Here is a 23,213-nt window from a genome sequence, read left to right on the forward strand (position 1 = left end):
TCGCCTGGCGGGATGCTGACCATCCCTCTCTGCGCTGCGACAGGCGGCCAGGGGCGGAGAAGGTATTCCCTGTGTCGGGGAGGCGGAGGGCCCGCCGGGGGCCGCCTGCAGCCCGCCCTCCCTGCGGCGGGCGCTCCACGCGCCTCCCAGGCGCGCGCTCCCAGCCCCGCCCGCGTGCGGCGGACGCACGGCCCCGAGCGCGCGCCCTCCCCGCGCATCCGCGTCGGACGCACGGCCGCGAGCGCGCGTGCGCCCCTCCGAACGTCCCCGGGAGCCCAGCCAGAGCGAGCGCCGGAGCCAGGCGCGCAGGAGTGAAAAGGAGGCGGCGGCCGCGGCTGCGAGCAACAGATCCGGGCTCCTAGAGCAGACCTTTTCTGCTGCTGGGCCATTTCTTTTTAATTTCAAAAAATAAATAAATAAGTAAAATTTGAAAATCTTGCATTTTTTAAATGGCGCTGGCCCCGGGTCAGCAGGAGGTTTTCTCTGCATCAAGATGGGCTTTGCCGTTTCCGTCGTGGGCACTTGTGATGGCCTGATTGTCAGTCTTCTGTGGGCATTTTTGAGGCCAGAAGCCGAGCACTGCATGTAGGCGAATCACCCTACAGAACGGTTTGGCTTTTTAAATTTTTGTTATTATTTTGGGCAGAGAACAGTCGATCTCGTGCATTCCGTCCGCTCTGCAGAAGAGGCGGAGAGTCGTTGGTTGGGTCGCTTAGAGCGTGAAATTCCTCCCGGGGTGAGCGAGCCCCGGCCCCGCGCGCAGTCCAGCGGCCACGCGAGTGTGTCCTCCCTGCCGGCGCCGGGAAAATGGAGGCTGTGATTGAGAAGGAATGCAGCGCGCTCGGAGGCCTCTTCCAGACCATCATCAGCGACATGAAGGTAGGACGCCGGGGGCGCGGCTGCTGCAGCCGCGGCGCACTGACCTCGCCGCGGGGCTTCGCCTCCACCTCCCGCAAGCGGCCCGGCCCTTGCTTGCGCGGTGGCAGTCGGCCACCTGCGGGAGCGCCGGCCGGGGTGTCACCTGCTTACTCGGGGCGCTGTTCCCCGCTCTACTGGGTCACTGGGCGGGCGACTTCCCTGGGGAGGTTTGATGCCCCCTGCCATCTCCCTGCTCATTGTCCCAGGGGGCGGCACCATCTGGTTCCTCTGGGGGTTCATGGCCCTGGCTCCAAGTTTTCCATTGTCTGTTCCTGGACTGAGTGTCTGAGACCCGTGGAGGTTGGATACCCCGCGGACACCAGATTCCCGGGTTCGGGCGGAGGCTCCTGGCACGGTGGTGGGGAGGGATTCGGGGCTCTGCCTGGTCGTAGGAAGGAGTCTCCCCGGCCTGGGAGACCAAAAGGAGGCCTCCTCCTTCCTTGGCTTTCAAGTATACCTGCTGTGGTGGGATCAGAGCAAATTAGTAATTAATTAGGCTGTTCCAAACTGGTGAGGGCGTGCATGCCTTCTCTCAGCCCTCCCCTGGGACGCGGGGCAGAAGTTCCCAGGGAAGCCTGGCAGGAGCCCTTAAGCTGAGGTTTCCAGCCTGAAGGCAAGATTGGGGTCCCCTAAGCAACTATGTCTCTCTCCCCCAGCCAAAAAAAAAAAAAATACACATAAAAGAAAGAAAAAGAAAACCCCACACCCCACTCCTGGTTTTCTTTTGGAAGGATTGTGGAGATTGTGTGCGTGCGTGTGCGCGCGCGTGTATGTTGGGGGCGGGGAGCAACACCCTGGCTTTTTCCTGCAAAGGGTGGGACTGGAGATAACCTGATCCTCGGATGTGGATTTTCTGGTGCATAGAGATAGACCAGGGCCCTCCCTGTGTTACTCATCCAGAGGAAATATAACCAAGCGTGCTAGCTGGCTGGAGGTGGGAATTGGGGGCGGTGGGGGGAATGTATTTTTCATGTGTATTTAGGGAGCTTCTCTTTGGCTCCAGCCCAGCCCCAGTTTGCCTCGACAGATCCGGGGAGGTGGTGTTTAATTAAAAGCTCGGCTTCCAAAAGAGTGGGCAGGTTTGGAAAGCCGTGCTGGCGGGTGGGTGTGGACGGCCCCTCTTCAGCCACTGCCTGGCGCCTGGAGGAGCTTTTGTCTGATGAAGTGTAAGGTTTGGAGAGGCTTCTGCCTCGGAGATGGACTTTGGGAAGGAATGCTCAGCTGTCACAGCCTGCCTCCCCCTTCTAGAACCAACTGCCACCTAGCAGAGGGTGAACTTTGCCAAGGTGCCTCCTCCTGGTCTTGTCCATTTTGAAATCCTTCCACAGATCTTGTGCCTTTTGTCAGAAATTGACATTCGTGTAGCCTAATCTGCAGCCAGACCCTGCTTGCCCAGGAATGCCTCTAATCCAGTCACTTGGAATTAGATGGATTAGTCCCACTTCAAAGACAGCCCCTTTCATTCCTTTGCTCCCAATCCACATTGAATCATTGAAATGCTCTTTTGAACAAAGATTGGTCCCCTTTCCTTGGACTCTGGTATTTATTGTTAACTTAAATTCCTCAGGCCCTGTAGTCAAACAAATTTGGTTGGAAGCACACAGGGTATATTCTTATCTCCAGAGGATGAATTTGAGATGGGTTGGTAAAACAGCTTGTGTTTTTTGGAGGAGCTAAATGGAGGTTTCCAGTCTGGGATCTAAATGACCTGCTCACTGCAGTCCCAGAGTGGTCACACCTGGAGTTTTCCTCTTTGTTCTTTAATCCAGAATCTAGGCTCAGTTCTTTCCATTCACTGGTTTGAATCCAAAGCCCTTCAGAAGGTAATCCTGCCCTAAGGGTGGGTTCTCCTGCCTTCTACCTGCTATCCTCTGGCTGCCTGGCAGTGTGCTCTGCGCAGAGATTCATGATGATACTGTGGTGTTTTCTCTCTCTCTCTCTCTCTCTCTCTCTCTCTCTCTCTCTCTCTCCATATACATATATATATTTTTCAAGGTTTCAGAAATAAAGAGCTCTTATTTAATGCTTCTTTAATGCCAAATCTGGAGTTTCTGGGTCTTTCCCTTTGAGTTTTTGTAGGTTTGTTCCACATTCTGTGGGAAGGCATTTATTTTAAAGGTTTTTGTTTGTTTGCTTGTTTTGTCTTGGCAGTAAAAGATTTTGAAAGCAAGGTGGAATGGAATACTCAACCATGCAGAATTTTAGACTTTGCAGGGAGAAGAGGGATAAGGAAAAAATGAGACAAGGTGTCTGATTTGCAAGGTTATTTCTACATAAGACAATTGCTGAATATTCTCACAGACTTTTCTTCCTAAAATACTTCTTCATGGATTACAAGGCAGTGATATTTTAAAAGGGAAGTTCAAAAAAATGAAAATGTGGCCACCTAGGAGAAGCAGTGTCAAGTGCAGATGGATGGGGTGGCCAGTGGTAAAAGTCAGTTTTTAATGTCTGGAGTCAGGTGACTTTCTAATGACCTGTGTGTCCTCTTTTTCTCTTCTTAAGACTCCCATGAGGAGTTTATCATGTCTCCTTTCTTTTTGTTTTGAGGAAGAATCATAAATGTTGAGAACCCATTTGGATTGCCATCTTGATAGTGTTCAGTTTTGTTTTGTTTTGATTTGTTTTTCCTTAGAAATGATGTTGTGCAGGGGTGAGGAAAGGGTAGGAAAATGGTTTTATAAGTAGCATTTGTTTCTTCAAAATGTATGGCAGCACAGGAAGGGAGTCAATTTCCTCTTTGGAGGAAAAAAAAACCAGAAAAATGAAATAATTTCCAGGCCTGATACCATTTGTCTTCTAAAACCAAAAAACCTCAAGACAAGGAAAAGCCAGAGAGGATTCTTGTGCTTTTCTCCTAAAGGTTCTTCATCAGTCTGGGTCCTTGGCTGTCAGGGTGTGTGTTTTGTCCTTTTTGGGGCTCGGTGTGAAAGGAATCCTTACTTTTCTTGGGATGAGATCTAGAACCATGGAAAACAGGCTGCAGCTGTTAAATAACTTATTGATTCCTTGACTGGAGGGGACCTGGGTCCTTCCCCTTCTCCCACCCTGCTGCCGTGATGGTCGCTGATGACCCGTGGTGTGCGTCCCTCTCATCACATAAATCACCCCTCCAGCCATCAAGCGTGATTTGTCCCGAGGAGAAGGGAGACAGGGTATTCACGTGGCTGGAGGCAAGGCCCAAGGTTGGCTTGTCTGGGGAAACAGTGGTCTGGAAGTGACTGGAGTTCCCTGGAATCTTCTGGGTGTCTGCCCAGGTTCTGGGGAGGATGGCTAAATACTGCTAACAGATGTGTGCTGTTGCTTTTAAGTAACCTAACCAGAATCTGGTGTGGGTTAGGGAATTTTCAAGACCTGGAGACTTGGCTGTCCAAACTTGGGGGGAAGCTCCTTCTGGGGATGTTTGTCTATCTTTTAATAATTAACTGGGTCAAAAACAGAAAACGCTGCATGCTCAAATCAAATATTGTCCTTGCCCTGGTTGCTCAAGTGTCAGCCTGTTGGGAGAGGAGTAGGCTGCTGCAGGCAGAACTTTGTCCTAGCTGGGGAGTGTGTTTTGGGCCTTATATAATATGATGGGGTGAGAGGCACCCAGCCACACCTGAGTGCTCCCCACCGCGTGCCTCTTTAGACAGGGTGTCCTGTTACCAGCACCTGTGCTGAGCAGAATAGGGGCCTTGTTCAGTTCCTCCCTCTGTTGGCTACCAGTATCTTCTGTGCTGAGTTCTGCCTAAAATTAGAACTGCGAAAGGACTTCTTGAATTCCATGGAAATCTTTCTGTGGTTCGAAGGCATGTCATGATATTTTCCCTCCCTTATCATGAGATCAAGAATGTGGGTAGTGAGTGGGTCCAGCGCTGGGAAATGATTCCAGGGCTGTATTCCCCCCCCCCTTGAGTTGATCTGAGGTTCCTGTCAGAAGAGGGGTTCACTTCCTTGATATTTATTGAGGACCTACTATGTGGAATCTGTTTGCTACCCTGCCCTCCAAGAGCCTTGTGCGGAGGGCTGTGACCAGAATGTCATTACAGTATGGCAGTGTGGCCCGAGGGAAAGGACTTTCCTTGGATGCTTCAGAAAAAAACTTCTCTCTAGGAAGACACTGAAAGGCCAGGTACTCTGAGGGAGGTGGGCCACTCTGTGTGAACGGTGACAGCCACACAAAGGCAGGACAAGCAGAGCCATTGTAAAGGACAGATGGGCCCTGTGTTGGCTTTTCTCTTAGCAAATGGTCGTGTTTGGCCAGGGTTTTACAGCTTCCTCATTTTGGGCCCATGGGAGAAAAAGCTAAAATAAAGATGTCATCAAATCAGCAGCAGGAACCACCCCGACTGGGTGCTTATTCAGAGATTTAGGGCCTCTTCTATGTAGATCAACCTTTTTTTTTTTTTTTAAGGTATGAAACTTGTCCTGGTTTGGAAAACTGTCATTTTTGGGTCTTTTTTTAAATGTTTCTGTGGGAAAACCCCTTATCCTTCCTATTTAATCAAATTGTTTAGAACTTGTGGCTTCATGCTATGAACCTTTATGCTCTCAAATTCTGCAGTTCATAACTGCCCCAAATGGAGAGGAGGTTGCTCCTAGGTCACTGCTTGCATGGAAGGTCCGCTGAGCTTGGCTTCAGCCTGGTTCAGCCATCTACCCATCTCCCCATCGTTCAGCTTCTACCCATTCTGCGGTATTTCTTGAACATCAGTTATGTTGCAGGCACCAAACTGTGCTCTGATTCTTGCAAGAAAAATACAGCATAATTTGTGTTTCCAAAGCATGAACAGTATGCCCGCGTCTTCCTGGCTGTTGACTGCCTGCCCTTTGACCTCTTCTTTTGCGTCTTGGCTGTAGGGAAAAAAGGAAAAAGATAAAATGATATCTCTCAATTTGGTGAGCTCATTTGAGGTTGCTAAAATGTGTGGAGGGTGAAAAGGTTGAAACTATTGATCCCTTAGATCTAGGCTTCATCTATCATTTGTACCGAGGCTGTTTCCATCTTTGCAGACAGGTGAGAGCTGGCAAGGTTCCTCCTATAGTGAGATCATTTGATGTTCCCGAATTGAGGATGGCACAATGAGGTCATTTTGAGTTCCCTGTTGCTTCTCAGAGGGGCCTTTGGGACACTACCCCAAACCCACCCTGCTGCAAAAACAAAAGAAACACCTTACCCCAAACAGAACAGAAGCCAAAGGCCGGATTTAGCCTCTTAGGACATCAGACAAGCTGTATTTGGGGCTCCTTAAGCGGAACTGACTGATGCTTAAGCACTTGAACTCAGATTTGCAGATTGCATTGCTGATAGGGCCTTATTAAGTAGCAAACAGGAGAGACCAACAGAGTAAATTAATTGGCTGAGCCTCAAGGAAGCCTGTTGTATTTGATTGCAGAATTTCTCCCTTGAATGAGATGCAGCCTGCGGAATGTTTCATCTGAGCTTGTGCCACCACAACAAAGTAAAACAACAAAAACAACCAAATAACCAAAGAGCCATTCTTAGTGCAGATTCCTTCCAGAGCAGCTCTTACTCCCCATGTGCTCCACCTCCAACCCTCTGGGAGGCCTTGGTGGGGTTCCCATTCATCTCTGCTTCCCTGTTTGGATGACTGTGTTTTTACCTACTGTGCCAATGTGGGGGTCATGATCATATAAGATGCTCTGGTGTGCCACTGGCACATAGTAGGTGCTCATTGTTTTTTGTAATATTGAACACTGGGCCAGAAGTGATTTGTTGAGGACCTACATTGTGCTGAGTGCTTGGTGTGCATAATTTCATGTGTTCTGTCATCCACCCACTTTCCAGATGAGAAAACCAAGGCCTGGAGCCATTTGGTAACCTGTTTAAGGACACAGTGAGGTGCAGCTGGTATTCAAACCTTGGCCTCTTTGACCCCAAAGCAGGAGCTCATTAGTGGAAGGTGGGGAGGGGGATTCATTTCTAGAGGGTGAGGATGTGGATTCATTTCTAGATCGTGGCATTTCACTTGCCTGAGAACTGCAGGAGGCTCTCGAAGGCATCGTGGTCTTCTCTCTGCTTCTAGCCAGAGCCAGCCTGGAGACATGGACTTGACCTCAAGGCTCTGAGGACCCTTGTGGGGTGGGCAGCTCTCATCCGGCCAGCACCTTTATGGAAAATGACCGGTTTATGATTTGTCACACATTGTGGCCTCCTTTCTCCTCCCACTCAGCTGTCTTGTCCAACAGATGACTTGGCATACCCCTTGCCTCCTGTTTCCCTGGGTGTACAGAGGGTGGAGAAGCCTTGGGACCAGGCTCCAGCCTGTCACCCTCGGCTCCTGTCCTTGTCCACACACAGAGCCCTTGGGGACTCCTCCGTGACTGGCTGTAGGTCCCTAGGTCCAGGAGACCACCTGTCCTGAGGCTAGGCTTCCTTGCAAGTTTGGCATCCGACCCCCACCACTGCCATATCATGTGAATTCACCAAGTTCACCCAAAGTTCACGTGACTCCTCAAAGGCAACTGCTTACCTTGAACTCATTTCGTGTCCAGCCCCGGAACTCTCTTGTAAAAGAGCTTTCTGTGTTTAATTACGTCCCGGTAGCCCTCCAGTTTGGGCTGAGTCTGTTTGGAGAGGTTGATGGGCTTGGCCAGAAGTCCTCCTCCTGTGCCGATTCTTGGCATGGGAGGCCTTGGTCCCGGTTTCTAAGTGGTTTTTCTTTTCCTGTCTAGTTTAAGTGGGTGAAAAAAAAAATCAATTGAGTGCCTTTTGAATTGTGTGTCTTTTTTATTTGCTTTCTTTCTCTTAGAATTGGACAGCAGTAAAAGTATTGCCCTGCTTAGCGCCAGCAGCTCTGGAGAGTTGGAGGTGGCAGGCAGGTATCGTCTGGGCCTCTTCCTGGCCACAAGACAGGGCTCTCCTGGGCCCAAGGAGTGGGTCCGGCCAAGGGAGGTTCTGGGCAGGTGCCCCCCTTTGGATAAGGGCGTGTGGTATAGGGAAAGCCCCACTGAGTTCCCTGGGAGCTTGAAGACAGGGGTCCCAGTCCCCAGAGGCTCTGATTCTGGGCTCTGAGGTGCGTCCTGGGCACTAGGATTTTGAAAGCACCCCAGGGGAGTCCTGCATGTAGCCAGGCTGAGAACCCAGGAGCTGTCAGGCTCCCTCTTAGACCATTTCAGCCCTCACAAAGTGTTTTCTTAAATCTTACCCAAGTCTGAATAAAAGCTTCTTTAGATGTTTGCACAACCACATGAATAGACTTCACACTTGAGCTTCAAGATGATCAAAATGATGTATTTTCTTATGTGTGTTTTACCACAACTGAAAATGAAAATAAAAAATGATAGCGAAACGTGAGCGTGAATAAATTGTGTTAAACATCAACAACAACAAAATACATCTTTAGAACACTTTGCGGTGTTTTTATTGATCTATAATAGTCCTGCCTGGTCCGCTTTTCTGTAATATGGAAATTGTCAGATCTATTAACCACTAGCCACATGTGACGATGGAGTACATGCAGTGTGGTTAGTGAGATCAGGAACTGAATTTTTAATTTTATTTACTTTTAATTTATTTAAATTTAAATAGCCATGTGAGGCTAGTGGCTTCTGGGCTGCACAACAGAGGTCTGCAACAGCCTAGGGGAAGGGCCGCCTGCTTGGCCCTGCAGCTCCCTGCTCACTTTCCACCTGCTGCTGGCCACTAAAGCTCTCCTGGACACATTCTGGAGCTTCTGCTGACCTTGGAATCAAAGGGATCTGATTTCGAGTCCCGTGACAAGTTACGCCATCCCTCAAACAGCCTCATTTTGCTCATCTGTAAAGTGGGTCTGAAGACGCACCTGCCTCATGGATTGCCCTGAGGATTCTGAAACGAGAGATGACTCATGAAGGTTCACCTGGTCCTGGTGCCCAGACACTCAGATGTCCCCAGCGGCTCTTACTGCGGATTTGGGGATGGAGGACTTTGAAGTCTCAAAAATCAGTGTAGTAATCATGTATACCCCTTCTTAGGGCAAGACTGCCGCACCCTATTCAGAGCTATATTTAGAGCCTGCAGTGAGGCTTCTGGAAATGTAGAAGTTGAGTTGTTTTTTTTCTTGCTAAATAAATCACCGCTGAGTTCATTATAACCCTCCTCCGGCCCAGCAGGGCCTGTTTACCTTCAATTTCTTTATTTGCATACCTCACTGTCTGTTTATAAGGGGAGGGGAGAACCTGGGGAGGGTCTGGCAAGGATCTTCAGGGCATTTATTTTAGCTTCGAGGGATAAGAAAAGTCTTAGAGATGTTGAGGCCAAGGCGATGGGGGGCAGGGGGGCTGTGTTTTGTGTTTCTGCTGTTTTTCTGGGGTGTCCAGGCAAAGTGGCCCTCACTTGCCTCTAGCCTGCCCTGTAGCAGCAGCTGGTACTGAGCTCAGGGCCTGGCCATGTGGGGTCTTCCTGCCTGCCTGCTGCCCTCTGTCTTCACCTGGCTGCCAGGGCCCCTGTGATGTGGGCCGCTCTGTGCTCCCCAGCTTGGACTTGGCTTCCTTAAACATGTCCTTGCTCCTCCCCCTCCTGCCCTGGCCCTGCTCATCCTTCCAGGTCCATCAGAAAGTCCCCTCATTTGCTGTCCCCTCCTTCTCTTCCAAGCTGGACTCTGCCTAGCGCTCACTGCATTTTACTTTGAAAAGTGGCTTTGAAATCTGGCCCTGCCACTTTTAGCTCTGTTACTCTGGGCAAGTGACCCCACCTTCCTAAGTCTTGATTTTCTGTAGACGGGCCAGAGAATGATACTTCCCTCTTAAAGTCCCTCAGGTTAAATTAGTGCTCAGGTTGGGCCTGGGGCTAAACAAGTGCTGATTAAAAGCTCTCCTGTGCCTTCCCAAGGCACCCCACTGTGGATTGAGTATCTCTAGTCCGAAGATCCAAAATCTGAAATCCAAAACCCTTTGAGCCCCAGTAGGACGGTCATAAAGTTCTAGATTTGGGAGCATTTTGGATTTTAAGATGGGATTAAGGATGTGCAGTCAATGCAAATACCCCCCTCCCAATCCCCAAGTCTCTGAAATCTGAAACACTTTTGGTTCCAAGCATTTTGGATAAAGGATACATAATCTGTGAATCCGCAGAGAGTGGCCGGCTGATGAGCAGCAATCCAATGTTTCAGAAAATTCAAAAAACAGTCTTCAGTTTGGAAATGCCATAGAGGCCAGAAGGCAGAGCTTTCTGGTTGCCAACCTGGAAATAATCTGACAGAATCCAGTGTCTGTATTCAACAAATAGCATGGCCCAGCTGCTGTGGGCTGGGGCTGCAGGGCGGCGGAGGCACACCTGTGACCAGGACAGTCACAGTTCTCGCCCTGAAGTTGTTCATTCTAGAAGAGATGCAGGCAAGGAAAGGGGATTCAGTGTGATCTGCATCACTGCAGAAGTCAGCACCAGCTTTTATGGGGCTCTGGGGACAGCTTCTGATTCCTATTTGGGGTGAGAGGACAGAGCTACAGAAGCCTTTTGGTCTAGGTGACACCCAAGCTGAGAACTGAGTTTTATTTTTCTTACTCAGCATTTCTGCGCCTGGCACTACCAGCCACTGTTCTAAATGCCGGACAAAGACAGACTCATTTAATCTCCCAGCCACCCAGGAGGTGGTTACGGTTGTTATTCCCATTTTATTGTAGCTGTGATAGTCCCCACTTGGCGGGTGGGGAAACTGAGGCGCAGCTCATGACTCTGTCGCCTCTGTCATTTGCCAGCTGGGGTAGAGCTGGGAGTGGACAGGTGGGGTGACATCGCAGGGTCTGTGCTGGGCTGCCACTGGAGTTCCTTCTCAGATTCCGATTTCTTTGATGATTTTGCTGTCCCTCTCCCTTCAGGAATCGGGATGAGCCGGACACGACATGGCAAAATCTAGGCTCCCCTCTGAGCTGCTCCTCGAATCTTCAAGGGGTGTCCCTCTTTAAATAGAATCTGACCCAGCTGTTGACCTGGAATGGCTGGGCAGTGGACCCACCCGTGGTGCCACCAACTCACCAGCAGAGAGAAGTACGCAGGGGCGCTGGGTGCACGTGGCCACACAGACACCATTGTCTTGCTGGAGGAAACCCCTTCATCGGGTCACCCTGGCAGCCCCTCTGCACCCCCTGACGGAGTGAGAAACAGGAGGGGGGCATTGCAGGAGGAGGCTGGAAATCCCAAGGAATGAGTTCCCAGGGAGGCCTTCAAGTCACTTCTGAGGCCCTCGCCACAGCCGCGCATGTGGCCATTAAGGAAGTCTTAGAGTTGGGTTTAATGGTTGCTCTTTGTTTTTGAAGTGAGTGTTTACCAATCTTCAAAGCCAGCTCCACAGCAGGATGTGATCTGGGGCCTGAATAATTGCATCAGACACCCCAATAGGAAGCAGGTAGTGGGGAGCCGAGCCAGGAGTTAGCCCAGGGCCAAGCCCGGGGTCGGAGCGGCTGCTGGCAGGATGGAGGGCGTCTTGCAGCCAGGCCCCTGGAGGCTCCTGGAACCTGGGTCCCTGGGAACCTGGCCCCTTTGATGTTGTGCTGGCCTTAATTAGGGACACCCTAATTAAGTCACTGAGGAGGCAGCCTTTTCTTGAAAAAAAAAATTAGCAAAATGTTTTGAGAACATTTCATGAGGGATTACTTCTCAAAGATTATGTAAGTAATACAAAGTTAATGGAAGAAAACTAGAGCCTTCAATTAAGTCAAAAACCAGTCACCCAGAAGCACTCCATCACGAAGTGGGCTCTTCCACATGCTCACAGGAGGCTCGCATTTTAAACAAAGGGTCCATGAGGCCGGCTGAAGTGTCCTTTCTGCCTAGCAACCCAGTGACCTTGGGATTCCACGCGTGGAGGTATAAGCCATGCTCCTTCCAATGGCTGTTCCAAGTTGCATTTCTGTGTCTGTAATTAACTCGTTTGACACATATTTGAGGACTTACTGTGTGTTGGCCTCTTTTTAAAGTGCTGCGGATGTGAACAAAATGCGTGTTCTAGTGAGTAGGGGTGATGAAATAAATCAGTTCTCTTGTGCACTGAGAGGATTCTGTATAATGGGGAGAAGCAGGGCAGTGTGGCTGCTTTCCAGTAGAGTGTCAAGGGAGGCTTCACAGAAGGTGACATTTGAGGGACAACTTAAGTACTGTGGATATTGGGGAAGAATGTTCCAAGCAAGAAATGAGCATGTGCAAAAACCCTGAGGTGGGGAGCCTATTCCTTACTTGTTTTTATTTTGATTGTGTTTAGTTTTTTGCAGATTATAAGCAACACTGCTGTGAGTCTATCCTTGTAGCTAGATGCTGGAGGAGTTATCCTGGGTCCAAAGTTGTGCCCTTTTCAAGGCTTTTGAAGCCCATTCCTGAATGTCTTTCAAAGAGCCTGTCTCAGTTCCCATTGCTGTGTATGAGTGCTCAGCCCAGCATTACTTTGGAAGGAGCTAGAAGTGGACATTGGGGTGAGAAATTGCTGAGGCCCCAGCTCCTAAAGGCCCAGAGGATCAAGTGACATTTTATGTCTTGCAGAGATTCTCAAATCTTCCCGTTCGTGTAGTTTTTGGTGAGCAGAGAACCTCTGGCAACTGTGCTAAAAATGCAGATCCCCGGGGTCCCATTCCCAGAGATGGTGCAGATCTGGGGTGGGGCTCAGGAATCTGCAGCTTTCACAAACACCGGCTGATTCTCTTTAGGTCTTCCTGGGATTGCACCGTCAGTAGGTGATTCAGGCCACCCAGAGCCGCTGAGCACTTCCTTTGCAGAAGGACCCCCTCCTCTTTGGACCCCCACCTGATATACCTAGAATGAGTTTCAGGTGGACACAGTGAATCCTGTGCTCAGACATAGCCGATCCTCTCTGCTTCCTTCCTGTGCTAATTCCATCTTTTGAGGGAACTGCTTCCTTTCTCCCTCCTTTCTGTTCTTTCTTTGCCAGGAACATTCCCACTATCCTTTGAGATCCAGTGAGGTGTCACCCCACTCTGGGGAGCTTGTACCAACACCACTTCTAGTACTTGCTACTAGAGGATGCTGCCCTCCAGGGCCTTGGGATAGATGGCGTCCATGGCTTTTCTACCAGACGGAGTTTCTCAGCCCATCTGCTGTTCTCTCTCTGCACGGCCTCCCCTGTCTGTGCGTGGTCTGTGCATAGAAGGTGCTCATGAACCGTCCCCGTCAGGAAGACTGGCCTTGTGTGCCGACATACAGTGTCGAGTTCCTGTGTTCGTCACTGCTGGTATTTCTAGTAGTCTCACAGCTACCCTTGGAGGGGAGAACTGACCATCGGCCTCCTTTACAGATGAAGACAGGGCGGTGGCAGGCGATTAAGCAACTTGCCCAAGGTCACCCAGTGGGGATCTGAAGTTGGGTGGACTGACCCTAGAGTTGTGCTTTTAACCATCGGACCGCACTGACCCTTCCAGATTCTCAAAGGTGCTCGTCTGGGCCCTTTTATCCAGGCGAGGAGAACGACAGCCAGTGGAGAGACACCTCTTTTGGTGACATTCGTGGCCTGTGACTCTTCACTGGCCACCAAGGAATCACTCCTGGCAGCCCAGGGTGAGAGTTGGGTCCTGGAGGAGACGCCATTTCTACTCCAAAGGGGAAGTTGGTTTCGTGGAAGATGGCGGAGCACAGAGTATGTGTTGTGCCAAGGCCGAGGCCTGGTGAGGCTGTGCCTGCCTGGGAGAGTCTCCAGTTTAGAAGGGGGGTCAGGGTGAGCTGCTCAGTTAGGGGAGCAAGCCGAAGCCCAGGCCTGATTCTCTCCAGGGCAAGTGTCTTGGCCCGACTGTCCAGGGTGCAGGAGAGATTGGCCCCAAGAGGAACGCATCCCTAAAGGCAGAAGCAGTTTGGGGGTTAGTGGAGGCGGATCCTCCCTGAGAGGTCATGTCTCAGAGACGGGTGACCGCTTGGAGTAAGGGTGGCAAGACGGCACTTCTAGGGGGCAGGTCCCCGTGTCTTCTGCTCAGGTTCCTTATCTCACGTGGACGTTGGCAGACAGGAACAAACAAGCAGAGCAAGGGCTTTGGGCCTTGGAGTGGGGCAAAGGGGAGAGGGGTAGATCTTTGTTATTCTGGGGAGGCTTCAGGGCACACAGGCGCTCATCATGAGCCCTCGGGTAAAGCAGCAGCCCTACACTAGAGGGTCACACAGCGAGTTCTAGATTTCCAGATGTGGAGAATCAGCCAGTCTCGGGTGAACCTGTGGAACAATTTCATTTTAAAAATAGCCGGGCAAATTTAGCAGCAGATGAGGCTGTGGATGGGGGCGAGGGCAGACCCTCCTCTGGCTTTGGGCCAATGACTTACCCTTTCTGTGCCTGTTTCTCGGTGGCAAGAAGGACAGTGTGACACGTGGTCACCTGTAGCTGCCCTCTCAGGGTTGCCGTGAAAATCCTTTATGCTCCAGGTCTGTCCACAGTGAGGGGCTGCTCATGAGGGCATGGACCCCTAAATGGCTCCCAGGTTTTCCTCTCGAAAACTTGGTTGTGCAAACGTAAGGCAGCAGCGTCTCACTGCCTCTGCCCCTCTCTTTTCTGGTGGGAAGGACTCTCAAATGATAAGGGAGGTCACATGCTGTGAAAATCCAGCGGGGGAAGGGACCCTTGAATTTGGGGAATGGAAGGGAGAGGTAAGGGGTCCATTTTCAAAAAAAAAATGTGGAGCATGAAGCAGATACACATTTTGCAAAAGTTGGAAGGTAGATCCAGAAACCTGGGTGCCGTTATGGAACACCCCACCGATGCCTGGGTACTTGGACCTGGTGTGGCCAGCAGTGTCCAGTAGAGCTTTCAGTGCAGAAAGCCATTCTAGGTCTCCTGCCCAGTACTCTGGATGCTAGCTGCACATGGCTCTGAGTCCTTGAAGTATGACTGTTGGGACTGAGAAACTGAATATCACTTTGTGTGTGTGTGTGTGTGTGTGTGCCTGGGATTGAATTAGAAGTGCTTAACCACTGAGCCATATTCCCCAGACCATTTTTTATTTTTCATTTTGAGACAAGGTTTCACTAAGTTGCTTAAGGTCTTGCTAAGTTGCTGAGGCTGGCTTTGAACTTGGGATCCTCCTGCCTCAGCCTCCTGAGCCACTGGGATTATAGGGGATATTACATTTTATTTCATTCCAGGGAATATCACATTTTTAAAATTGAAATTTAAATAACCCTGTGTGGCTAGTGGATGGTTCGGGATAGACTGAAGAATGCTTACTTTTAAGTAGAGAACTTAAAAAAAAAAATGAATAGACTTGAAGATCGGTTGTCATATTTGTTTAGTTGTTAAAATTTTAAGGGAGACACGCCCATATGTCAGAACACAGCCTGGGCGTCAGACCTAGTGGGTGGGTGGTTAAGGGAGACACGCCCATATGTCAGAACACAGCCTGGGCGTCAGACCTAGTGGGTGGGTGGAGGAAGCACTGGATGCCCTTGTCGTTACAAATGGAGCCTTCTGCAAGGGCTGGTCGGAGCACCTTTGTGGTTAGGTCTTCCTTTTCATTGGCGTGTTTATTGCTGGTGTGCTTGGGTAAGTGGGTGAGGGCGGGTGGGCAGGGAGGCAACCATTGATTATCCCCCAGGCTGTCATCGCCGAGATGGACAGGGATAATTAGTGGATTAGGCAAGCCCCAATCAGAGAATAAAAGCCCAGGGCTGGTGTTGATGGTGGCTGGGTTCACCCGGGCCTTTCATCTGGGGATCTTAGGAGCCCTTCATTTTGCAGGCTGGGGTGGGGAAGTGTGGTTTTGGGGACAGAGCTGTGACAGGCATTCCCAGACCCTGCCCCTCATTCTGCACACCCACTTCTGGAAGCTGAGCAGCCTCCTGCCTTCTGCGTGAAGCAGGGAGGTGTCCCGGATGCTGGGCGTGGGCAGGAAGGGTCCTGGCTCCTCTGGGGTGTCTTTGCTTTCCATATCCCTGGAGTCTGAACTCTTGGAGGGTTTGGTCGGCTGCCCTCCTCATGCTCACCCTTCTAAGGTTCCTGCAGACCTGGGGAGGGGCGTGGTGGCAGGGGCAGTGCTCCGTCCAGAGCGGTTATGGAGAAGCTGATTTCCAGTATCCACAGAAAACCTGAAGAAGAGACAAAAAATGTCCATAATTATACCATAGCGATGGAAACTCTGTGTCCTGGTGTGTTTCTATCAATCAGCCTTTTCTACACAGGGAAATTTTCTTTGTTCTGTGTTTTCTTTTTCTGTGGTTGAGGATCCTGTGCCTTTCTGGGGTGACAAGCAGCTTTCCCTGGGCCTCTGTGTCAGAGTCAGGTGTGGCATGATCCAGCAGTCTTGCTGCCTGTTCTACTGTGGGCTCCTGCAGGACCCAGGGATCTAAAGCAGGGCCCAGTGACTGTGTGAGCCACTTTCTGCAGCCCCAGGGCTGGGCTGGGCTGGGCTGGGCTGGGCCCTGAGTCAGGCTGGGTCTTGTGGTTGCTTAGACTCCTCAGAATCAGGGAACGCTGAGGTTTGCAAAGTCAGACAGATCTGGCGTCACGTGGCAGCCTGGATCCCTTCACTGCCATCTCTCTGGGTCTTAGTCTCCTCAGCTGTAAAATAATAGCAACTTCCTCGCAGGGTTGTGAGCGTGGACTGAGGCTGTGCCCCTCAGAGTGTGGCTGGGCCCAGCAGCAGTGGTGCTCAGGTCACATGCCTGCCACACCCCCAGCGGTGGCCGTGTCAGTTAAAGTTGGAGAAGTGCAGGTGGATGTCCTTGGTGCCCAGCAACTGTTCAGAAAACGCTCTTGCTTAATGGTGATGCTTGTCAAAGTGAACAGGGAGCCGTCAGGTCCTGTGTGCCTTGGATTGTCCTCAGCTGTGACTGTTGGCCATCCAGCCTCTGTCTGGCATCTTCTGACCAGGACAAAGGCCTTTGAGCTGGAACCCAGGAGCCTGTGCCCTGCTAGCCCCTGTTTTATTCTCCATTAAATCGAATCCCTCCTTGTGGGAGTCCTGTTGGGTGCCCAGACCGCAGTCCCCAGCCCGGTTGCCTGTGTGACCGTGTGGTGTTGAATTCCCTCAGCTGTCCCTCGAGGTTCTGCTGTCGCAGCAGGGCCAGGCTGGGCCAGGCGGCTGCTGCATTATTGATGGAGCCCGTTAACCAGCCGTGCTGATGAGTTACACGCAGTCCCTCCTCCCTCGACGCGTGTGGGATGCCATCGGGGCCTCTGTTTAACACAAAGCAAAGCCAAACAGAACCCCGAGCCAGAATGGCTGCTGGCTGGCTCCCGCGCCCTGCGTCAGGCACACGCCTGGGCCTCCTGGCTCTGGGGCCCCTGGAGGACGAGGAGGGATAGGAGGAGGGGGCCCTGGGATTTCCCAGTGTCCACTTTGAGGGCGGGGAGGGAAGGGCCCCCCCCCCCCCCCCCCCCGGGTGGGCGAAGGTGGCAGCCCCGCCCTTGAGGAGTGGAGCGAGATGAGGCAGCCTCGACCTCAAGGGTAAAACCTGAATTCATTATGTTCCTCGTTCCCAAAGGGATGAGGCCGCTGCCAGGTATGTGATCACAAGCTAGCTTCTCCTGTCACCTGACAGGCTTGGAGTTGATGTCACCAGCTGAAGGAAGGCCACCCTGATTTTTCTCTGCTGTCCCATTTGTGGCTGAGCTTTGGACCTTGCCCTTGAGGCCTGCCCTTGTGGCCTTGTCCCCTTCCCTCCAGTGGACATGCACACCCAGTCCCCGGGGAGAGCCGGCCGTGTCTCCTGCTCACCTGTCACGGTGCCAGCCGAGCCTCTTCCTGGAAGCACTTTCTCCTCCCTCCACCTCTCTGACCTTGTTCTGTGGTTTGGAAGGGAAGACCTTGGGCTCAGGGGAGGGGAATCAGTGGTGTAATAAGTGGAGGGAGGAAGAGTGGGCGGAAGGAAGTGTGCCAGGGAATGTTCTGGAAGAGGTGACCTTTGAATGAGGCAGTGACCGCTGAGGAGACTTCTCAAGATTGTTTGGATATCCTGGAGGTTTGAAGAGAAGAGGGCCACGGGGTGCTGTTGGGGGAGCCTGGTGGGCACCTGCTGGGTGGCTGCAGCAGTGTGCATCAGGCCGTGTGGCCGGGGAAGCCCCTCTCACCTGGACTGTGCGGCTTGACCAAGACAGGCCCGTTGGTGTGCTCTGAGCAGCCTGCTGTCCCTGCTGTTCCTTTGAGAAGGCCCCTTTCCTTTCCCTGGGAACCTGGGGTCAGTGAGTTCTGTGTCTAAAACCCACCTAGGGCTCCCGGGTCTCTCGCCCAGACCTTGCCTGGCTCCTGGGAAGAGAGACTTCCTCCCTTTGCCCCTGACTTTGGGCAGAAGCAGAACCTGGGAGCTCAGCTGGACCTTTCAAGTCTCTGATTTTGGTGTGTCTGGAAAGTAATGAACCCTTTATGTCCCCTTTGGTGAGCACCCCTGGGTGGGTCAGTGTTGAGACGTAGTCTCCACGACTCTGGGGATGCGTTCCTAGGGATTTCTTCCACTCTGGACAGCACTCCCCAGAAATGCTGTGGGGGTCTCTTGCGATGGCTTCCGGTGACTTCTTGGTCAGCAGGTGCAGATTGGAAAATTATGGACTGTATTGGAGTCATTTTCTGAAAGGATTCTGGGTGCATCCAGGGTCCTGGTTTGCAAGTTCCTTTTGAAACTTGAGTGTGGCCTTCTTTACCAGTCTCCTAGTAAAAGACCTAGAGTTTTCTCTCTGTTGCCTTTTATCTTTCAAAAATTACCCTTTTCCTCCTTTCCCACATCCTGTAAGCTTTTGAGTTTTTATAGTAAAACTACTTTCAGGTGGGTAGAAACTTTTTTTATATCCTTGAAAGAAACTTATAAAAAAATCTGGAACAACCCAAGCTCACCTTCCTTTTAAGTTTTAATAACATTTATGCACTTTTTTTCCTCTCTTGTCTCTCAACAAGGAGGTTTTTGTCTTCTGTTCTTAGAAGTTGATTTTTTTTTTTTTTTAAGAATCCATTAAATTATATAGTGCCTAAAACAGGTGGGCCTGACACTCTGATCGATTGTCAAGCATCGCAAGTCAGAGAGCTGCCTTGGCAGCCTTCTGGGGGTTGAGTGGGTGTTCGTGGGTGGGGAGCCGTGTACCGTACCCCTGGAGGAGAAAGGGGACCCTCCTTTTGTTGCTAATTTGGTAAAGACTGAAGTGAGGCTCCAAGTGAGGGTAGATAAGTAGAGATTTAAGTGGTTCGAGCTGTTGTGAATCCCAGGCACGTTCGTGGCGGGGTTGAGTACGCCACCGTGCCATTTGCTTACGAGTGGCAGACGGATCGTCTGACACTGTGCTCCCGGCTGCCTCGGTCGGTTCCTGCCTTCACTGTGGTTCATGGTGAGATGCAGATGGCATCTACCTGGGCAGGATCTGCACCCAGGACTCTGAACGGGGACCCCAGCCTGGAGTGAGGGCCTGACTTGCAGGGCTGTCTCCCCTCAGGCACCGTCCCCATGCCTGCACCCCCGGGTGCCTTTCTGTGGAGCCCTTTATATGTGTGACCTCATTTGTTTATTTATTGATTCAGCTTTGTTGTATAAAATTCACATGTCACACAAGCTACCCATTGAAAGTGTACAATCCACTGGTTCTTAGTACGTTCACAAAGTCATACAACCATCCCCACAGTCCACTCTAGGGCAGGATGGAAACCCTGTGGCCATGGCCATGGTCCCCAATTCCTGCCCCCACCACTCCAGCACGTCCCGGCCCCTGGCTCCCGGCGGTCACTCACCTACTGTGTCTCTATATTTACCTATTCTGGACATTTTGTCTCCCACCTAATTATATATCAATTGGTCACCGTCTCCCCATCCCTGTCCCCCCTAACCACCTGCACCTCTGAAAACCTCTTTTTTCGAGGTCAGCTTTTGAGGCTCCACATGTGACTGAGATCATGAGATGCTGGTCTTCCTGTGCCTGGATTATTTTTTTTTAACACAACGTTCTCCGGGTTCACCATGTTGAACTGCTGTAGCCGAGCAGTAGTGCTCTGTGTCGACGCACCCCATTTTCTGTATCTGTTCATCTACTCAGGGACACAGTTGATCCCATGTCCCAGCTATTGTGAATGGTGCTGCAGGAAACGTGGGAGTGTGGACGTCTCTTTGACACCTGTGTGGCTTCGTCTGTTCCTCACGCCAGCCCCGTGAAGGGATGATATTCCCACACGCAGACTGAAAGGCCTGCCCAGCCATGCCCCCCGGGATTCGGTGCGGGAGATCGGACTCCCACATTTCTCTTCCTTGTTCCTTTCCCATGTTTTCAGTGCTTACTAATTGTCACTGTTGGTGAGGGGATGGAATTGTCCTAATTATTATCATTACAAGGAAAGGGGCTCTGAGATGCCAGATGATTTCCCCAGTCAATTATAGTCAGGGCAGTGGGTAGAAATCTGGATGCGGTGCTCCCTGTCCAGGCCTTGGGCCAGCCTGGCGTGTTCTCGGTGAGTGTGCCCTTAATCAGTACTGGCCATCTCAGCAGCCTCCTCTGGGGGTCCCTGGAGGGGTGGTTGGGCCAGGAGGGCCGGTTCCTCATGTCCTTCTGCCTTGTAAAGATGACGGTGCCTTTGGCTGGAAGCCGGGTGGGGTTTCTGAACATGTTCAGGCTTTTCAAAGAGCTTCCTGACAGGTCTGTGGATCAGAAACAGGGAACGGCTAGCTGAGGCCGTGCGGGACCTTGATGCTCTTGGGGATGTCGCCTCTGACCCTCCAGCTAGAGCTCTCAAGGACTCCGATCTCAGCTTAACTCTTCAGTTACTTGGATGTCGATGAGGAAGGCGCGTTCATCTGTGGGCTTGATAAGAAGATGATCAGTGCATTAGCACCAGGATCGGGACCCTCCTGCCTCTTGGTGGGCCTGGGACGGTGGCCTGAGCGCTCTCAAGGTTTTATTGAGCATAAGTTTATGCACAGTGCCGCTCTCAGGTTGCAGAAACCTGCAGGGCACAGACGGTACGGAGGCCATATGGTAACAGCACCTGTGGCAGGTGACCTGTGGCAGGTGCTGGTTGACAGTCGCTCAGGTGCAGCTGCCAGAGGGCCTCCTCCAGGAGCCGGTCGGACAGGATTCAGCCCCAACGTGCACACCCTCGCTCGGTGTCTCGTGGGAATAACCTGAGACCTGCGCTTGGGCCAGGCAGGTCTCAGGTGCACAAATGCAGACCCGGTGGATGCAGCCCAGCCCCGTGTATGAAGCAGCTTCAGGGTTTGGGTGCATTGTGGATTCACCCAGGTTCACTGCTCCAGCTGGCAGCACCTTTAACTTGATGTTACATTTTTTTAGAACAACTTTATTGTTTTCATTAAAATAAAAACAAAAAGAAAACAGATGACCTGAACATAGAAGAAAGTACAAGAAGAAAGCCATACAGTGGTCCAGATTTTAGCTCCTGGAAATGACCCATTTTAATGTTTGATGAGACAGTTTATTAGATATCTCTGTGACCATTTCAGACAGAATTGATAGCTAGAGAAATACATAAATAGATAAGTCATTTTACAATAAGGTGTTACTTCAGTGCATATTAATTTCCAAATAAAATCATATCTAATTCTATTTTCATTTGACAGAAGAAAATGAAGCTAAGTTTGTACTAGTCGGTGTTCTCTGGAGGAACAGAGCCAATAGGATGGGAGTATAATTATACGAGGGGCATTATTAGATTGATGCACAGGATCAGAAGCTGGATAGTCCCACAATGTCCATCTAGGGCTGGGGAGCTGGAGGAAGCAGTAGTTGCTCATCTAAGAAGCTGGAGCCTCAGAATAAGAAGGACCAGCCCGAGGCTGAAGGCCTTAGAAGCCCCCTGGAGAGTCACTGGTGAGAGTCCAGGTTCCAAAGCTGAAGCAGCTAGAGTCTGATGTCCACGAGCCATGGCACCAGCAAAAAACCGCACCTGCACAAGAGTAATTGACCTTGCACATCCTGGTGGGCTTCTGGCCTCTTCGGCTCCATGTTCAGTCCGGTCTCCAGGCTGTTGGATGGTGTGGTCCACATTTAGGACAGGTCTCCACCCTCAGTTTGCTGACCTCCTGCCAGTCTTCTCTGGAAACTCACTTGTAGACACACTCAGGGTGTTCTTTACTAATTTCTTAGGTGTCTCTCAATCCCATCAAGTGGACAGTCAAGATTAATCATCACAGAAGAAGTACTAAAAAAGAAAAAGAAAGACAAATTTTATTAAAAAGTCGGAACTCCTGATGACTTCTTTCACCACAGGGAATCAGGTTTTCTGATGTCCCTGTGAGACAGTCGTTCTTGATGGTGGTGACTTTGGTTGGTCGCAGTTGTAGACAGCTTTGATCGGGCTTCTGTGCTGGGAGAGGTGGTGAGGAGCTTCATCGTAGCTTCTTCCTTCTCCCTTAAAACCCAAACCAAGGGGCGGCATGTTATTTGAACCTTATTGAGCTTCTTAAAATGGATCTTCTATTTTGCCACCATAACCCCCTGAGCATTTGGTCTTAGTTCTTAAATGACTTGGTACCACACACCACACCTTGAACCACAGTTTCCCCTTTTCTGGTTGTTTTTTGAGTCGCCTCTTGGGGAATTGCTCTTATCTCAATAGACATTTAATGTGTATGGGCAGGAGGTGTCGGACTGGGCTGTGGTTTGCCCTGGTCAGAGCTACACCTGCAGATTGGAGTTTGTGTCTGTGTACTGTACTCAGAAGACCAAGGGAGACCCGTTGGATTGTCTGTGGGGTAGTGGGGGCAGGGTGTTAGGCAGGGTCCCTTGTGCAGTGGGATTGGATTTGTGTTTTGACTTTGAAAAGATGTCAGTGTGGAAGCAGGATGATCGATCTTCACTCCAAGGACTCCCAGAGGGTTAAAACTAGGGCTGCATGAGCATCAGCGCAGGGTGTCTAACAGGCTTTCCAGGGAGGATGATGGGTTCCTTGTCGGCTGAGGGGCGCTGGGGAACCACCTGTTGCCATTTGGGTGCCAGCCGAGTGGCTATGTTTCAGTGACTTTCCAACCTTAAGATTCTGATAGTCTAATAATGCTTCCTGATGGCCACCTGTCCCTGGGGTGAGTCCCAGTCGCGCTGGTTCCCTCCTCCTTGCTGTTTTGGGACAGAGGTGAGAGCAGCCAGGCCCATGTTGCGTGAACAGGTAGCTCAGGATAGTGCCTTAAGTGTTCTGTGCATCTTAAACTGCACGCACCATCTCCTGGCTCCCGTGCGTACGTGTTAGCTTCTGCTAGCTAGTTCTGGTCAGTGTCTGTAGCATTTGCAAGATGACAGGGACGGAGTACATTTTAACCCCCTCCTGGGGCAAGGCATGTATAGACAGCTGGGCAGCATGTCCTAGATCCTGCAAAGGAAGATCACGTCCCTAGACCCTGCCCTGCATACTTGGAATTGGGTGTTCTGTGCCTGTGGGAATGGGTGTCTGTCACAGTGTCACTTACTGAT

The 23,213-nt window shown here is 51.0% G+C and overlaps 1 protein-coding gene across 7 annotated transcripts in view; it reads left to right on the forward strand.

The window, feature by feature from the left end:
* The first annotated feature begins 297 nt into the window (after positions 1-297).
* Mtss1 (MTSS I-BAR domain containing 1) overlaps positions 298-23,213 on the forward strand; it is a 153,998-nt gene continuing 131,082 nt past the window's right edge. For all 7 annotated transcript variants that reach the window (XM_077801457.1, XM_026406886.2, XM_077801456.1 and 4 more), the window contains exon 1: positions 298-879. In XM_077801457.1, the coding sequence (XP_077657583.1) occupies positions 808-879 (72 nt within the window). In that variant the 5' untranslated portion in view covers positions 298-807. The remainder of the gene's footprint in view (positions 880-23,213) is intronic.

The sequence above is a fragment of the Urocitellus parryii genome, chromosome 7 (assembly GCF_045843805.1).
Source record: "Urocitellus parryii isolate mUroPar1 chromosome 7, mUroPar1.hap1, whole genome shotgun sequence".
Lineage (NCBI taxonomy): Eukaryota > Metazoa > Chordata > Mammalia > Rodentia > Sciuridae > Urocitellus > Urocitellus parryii.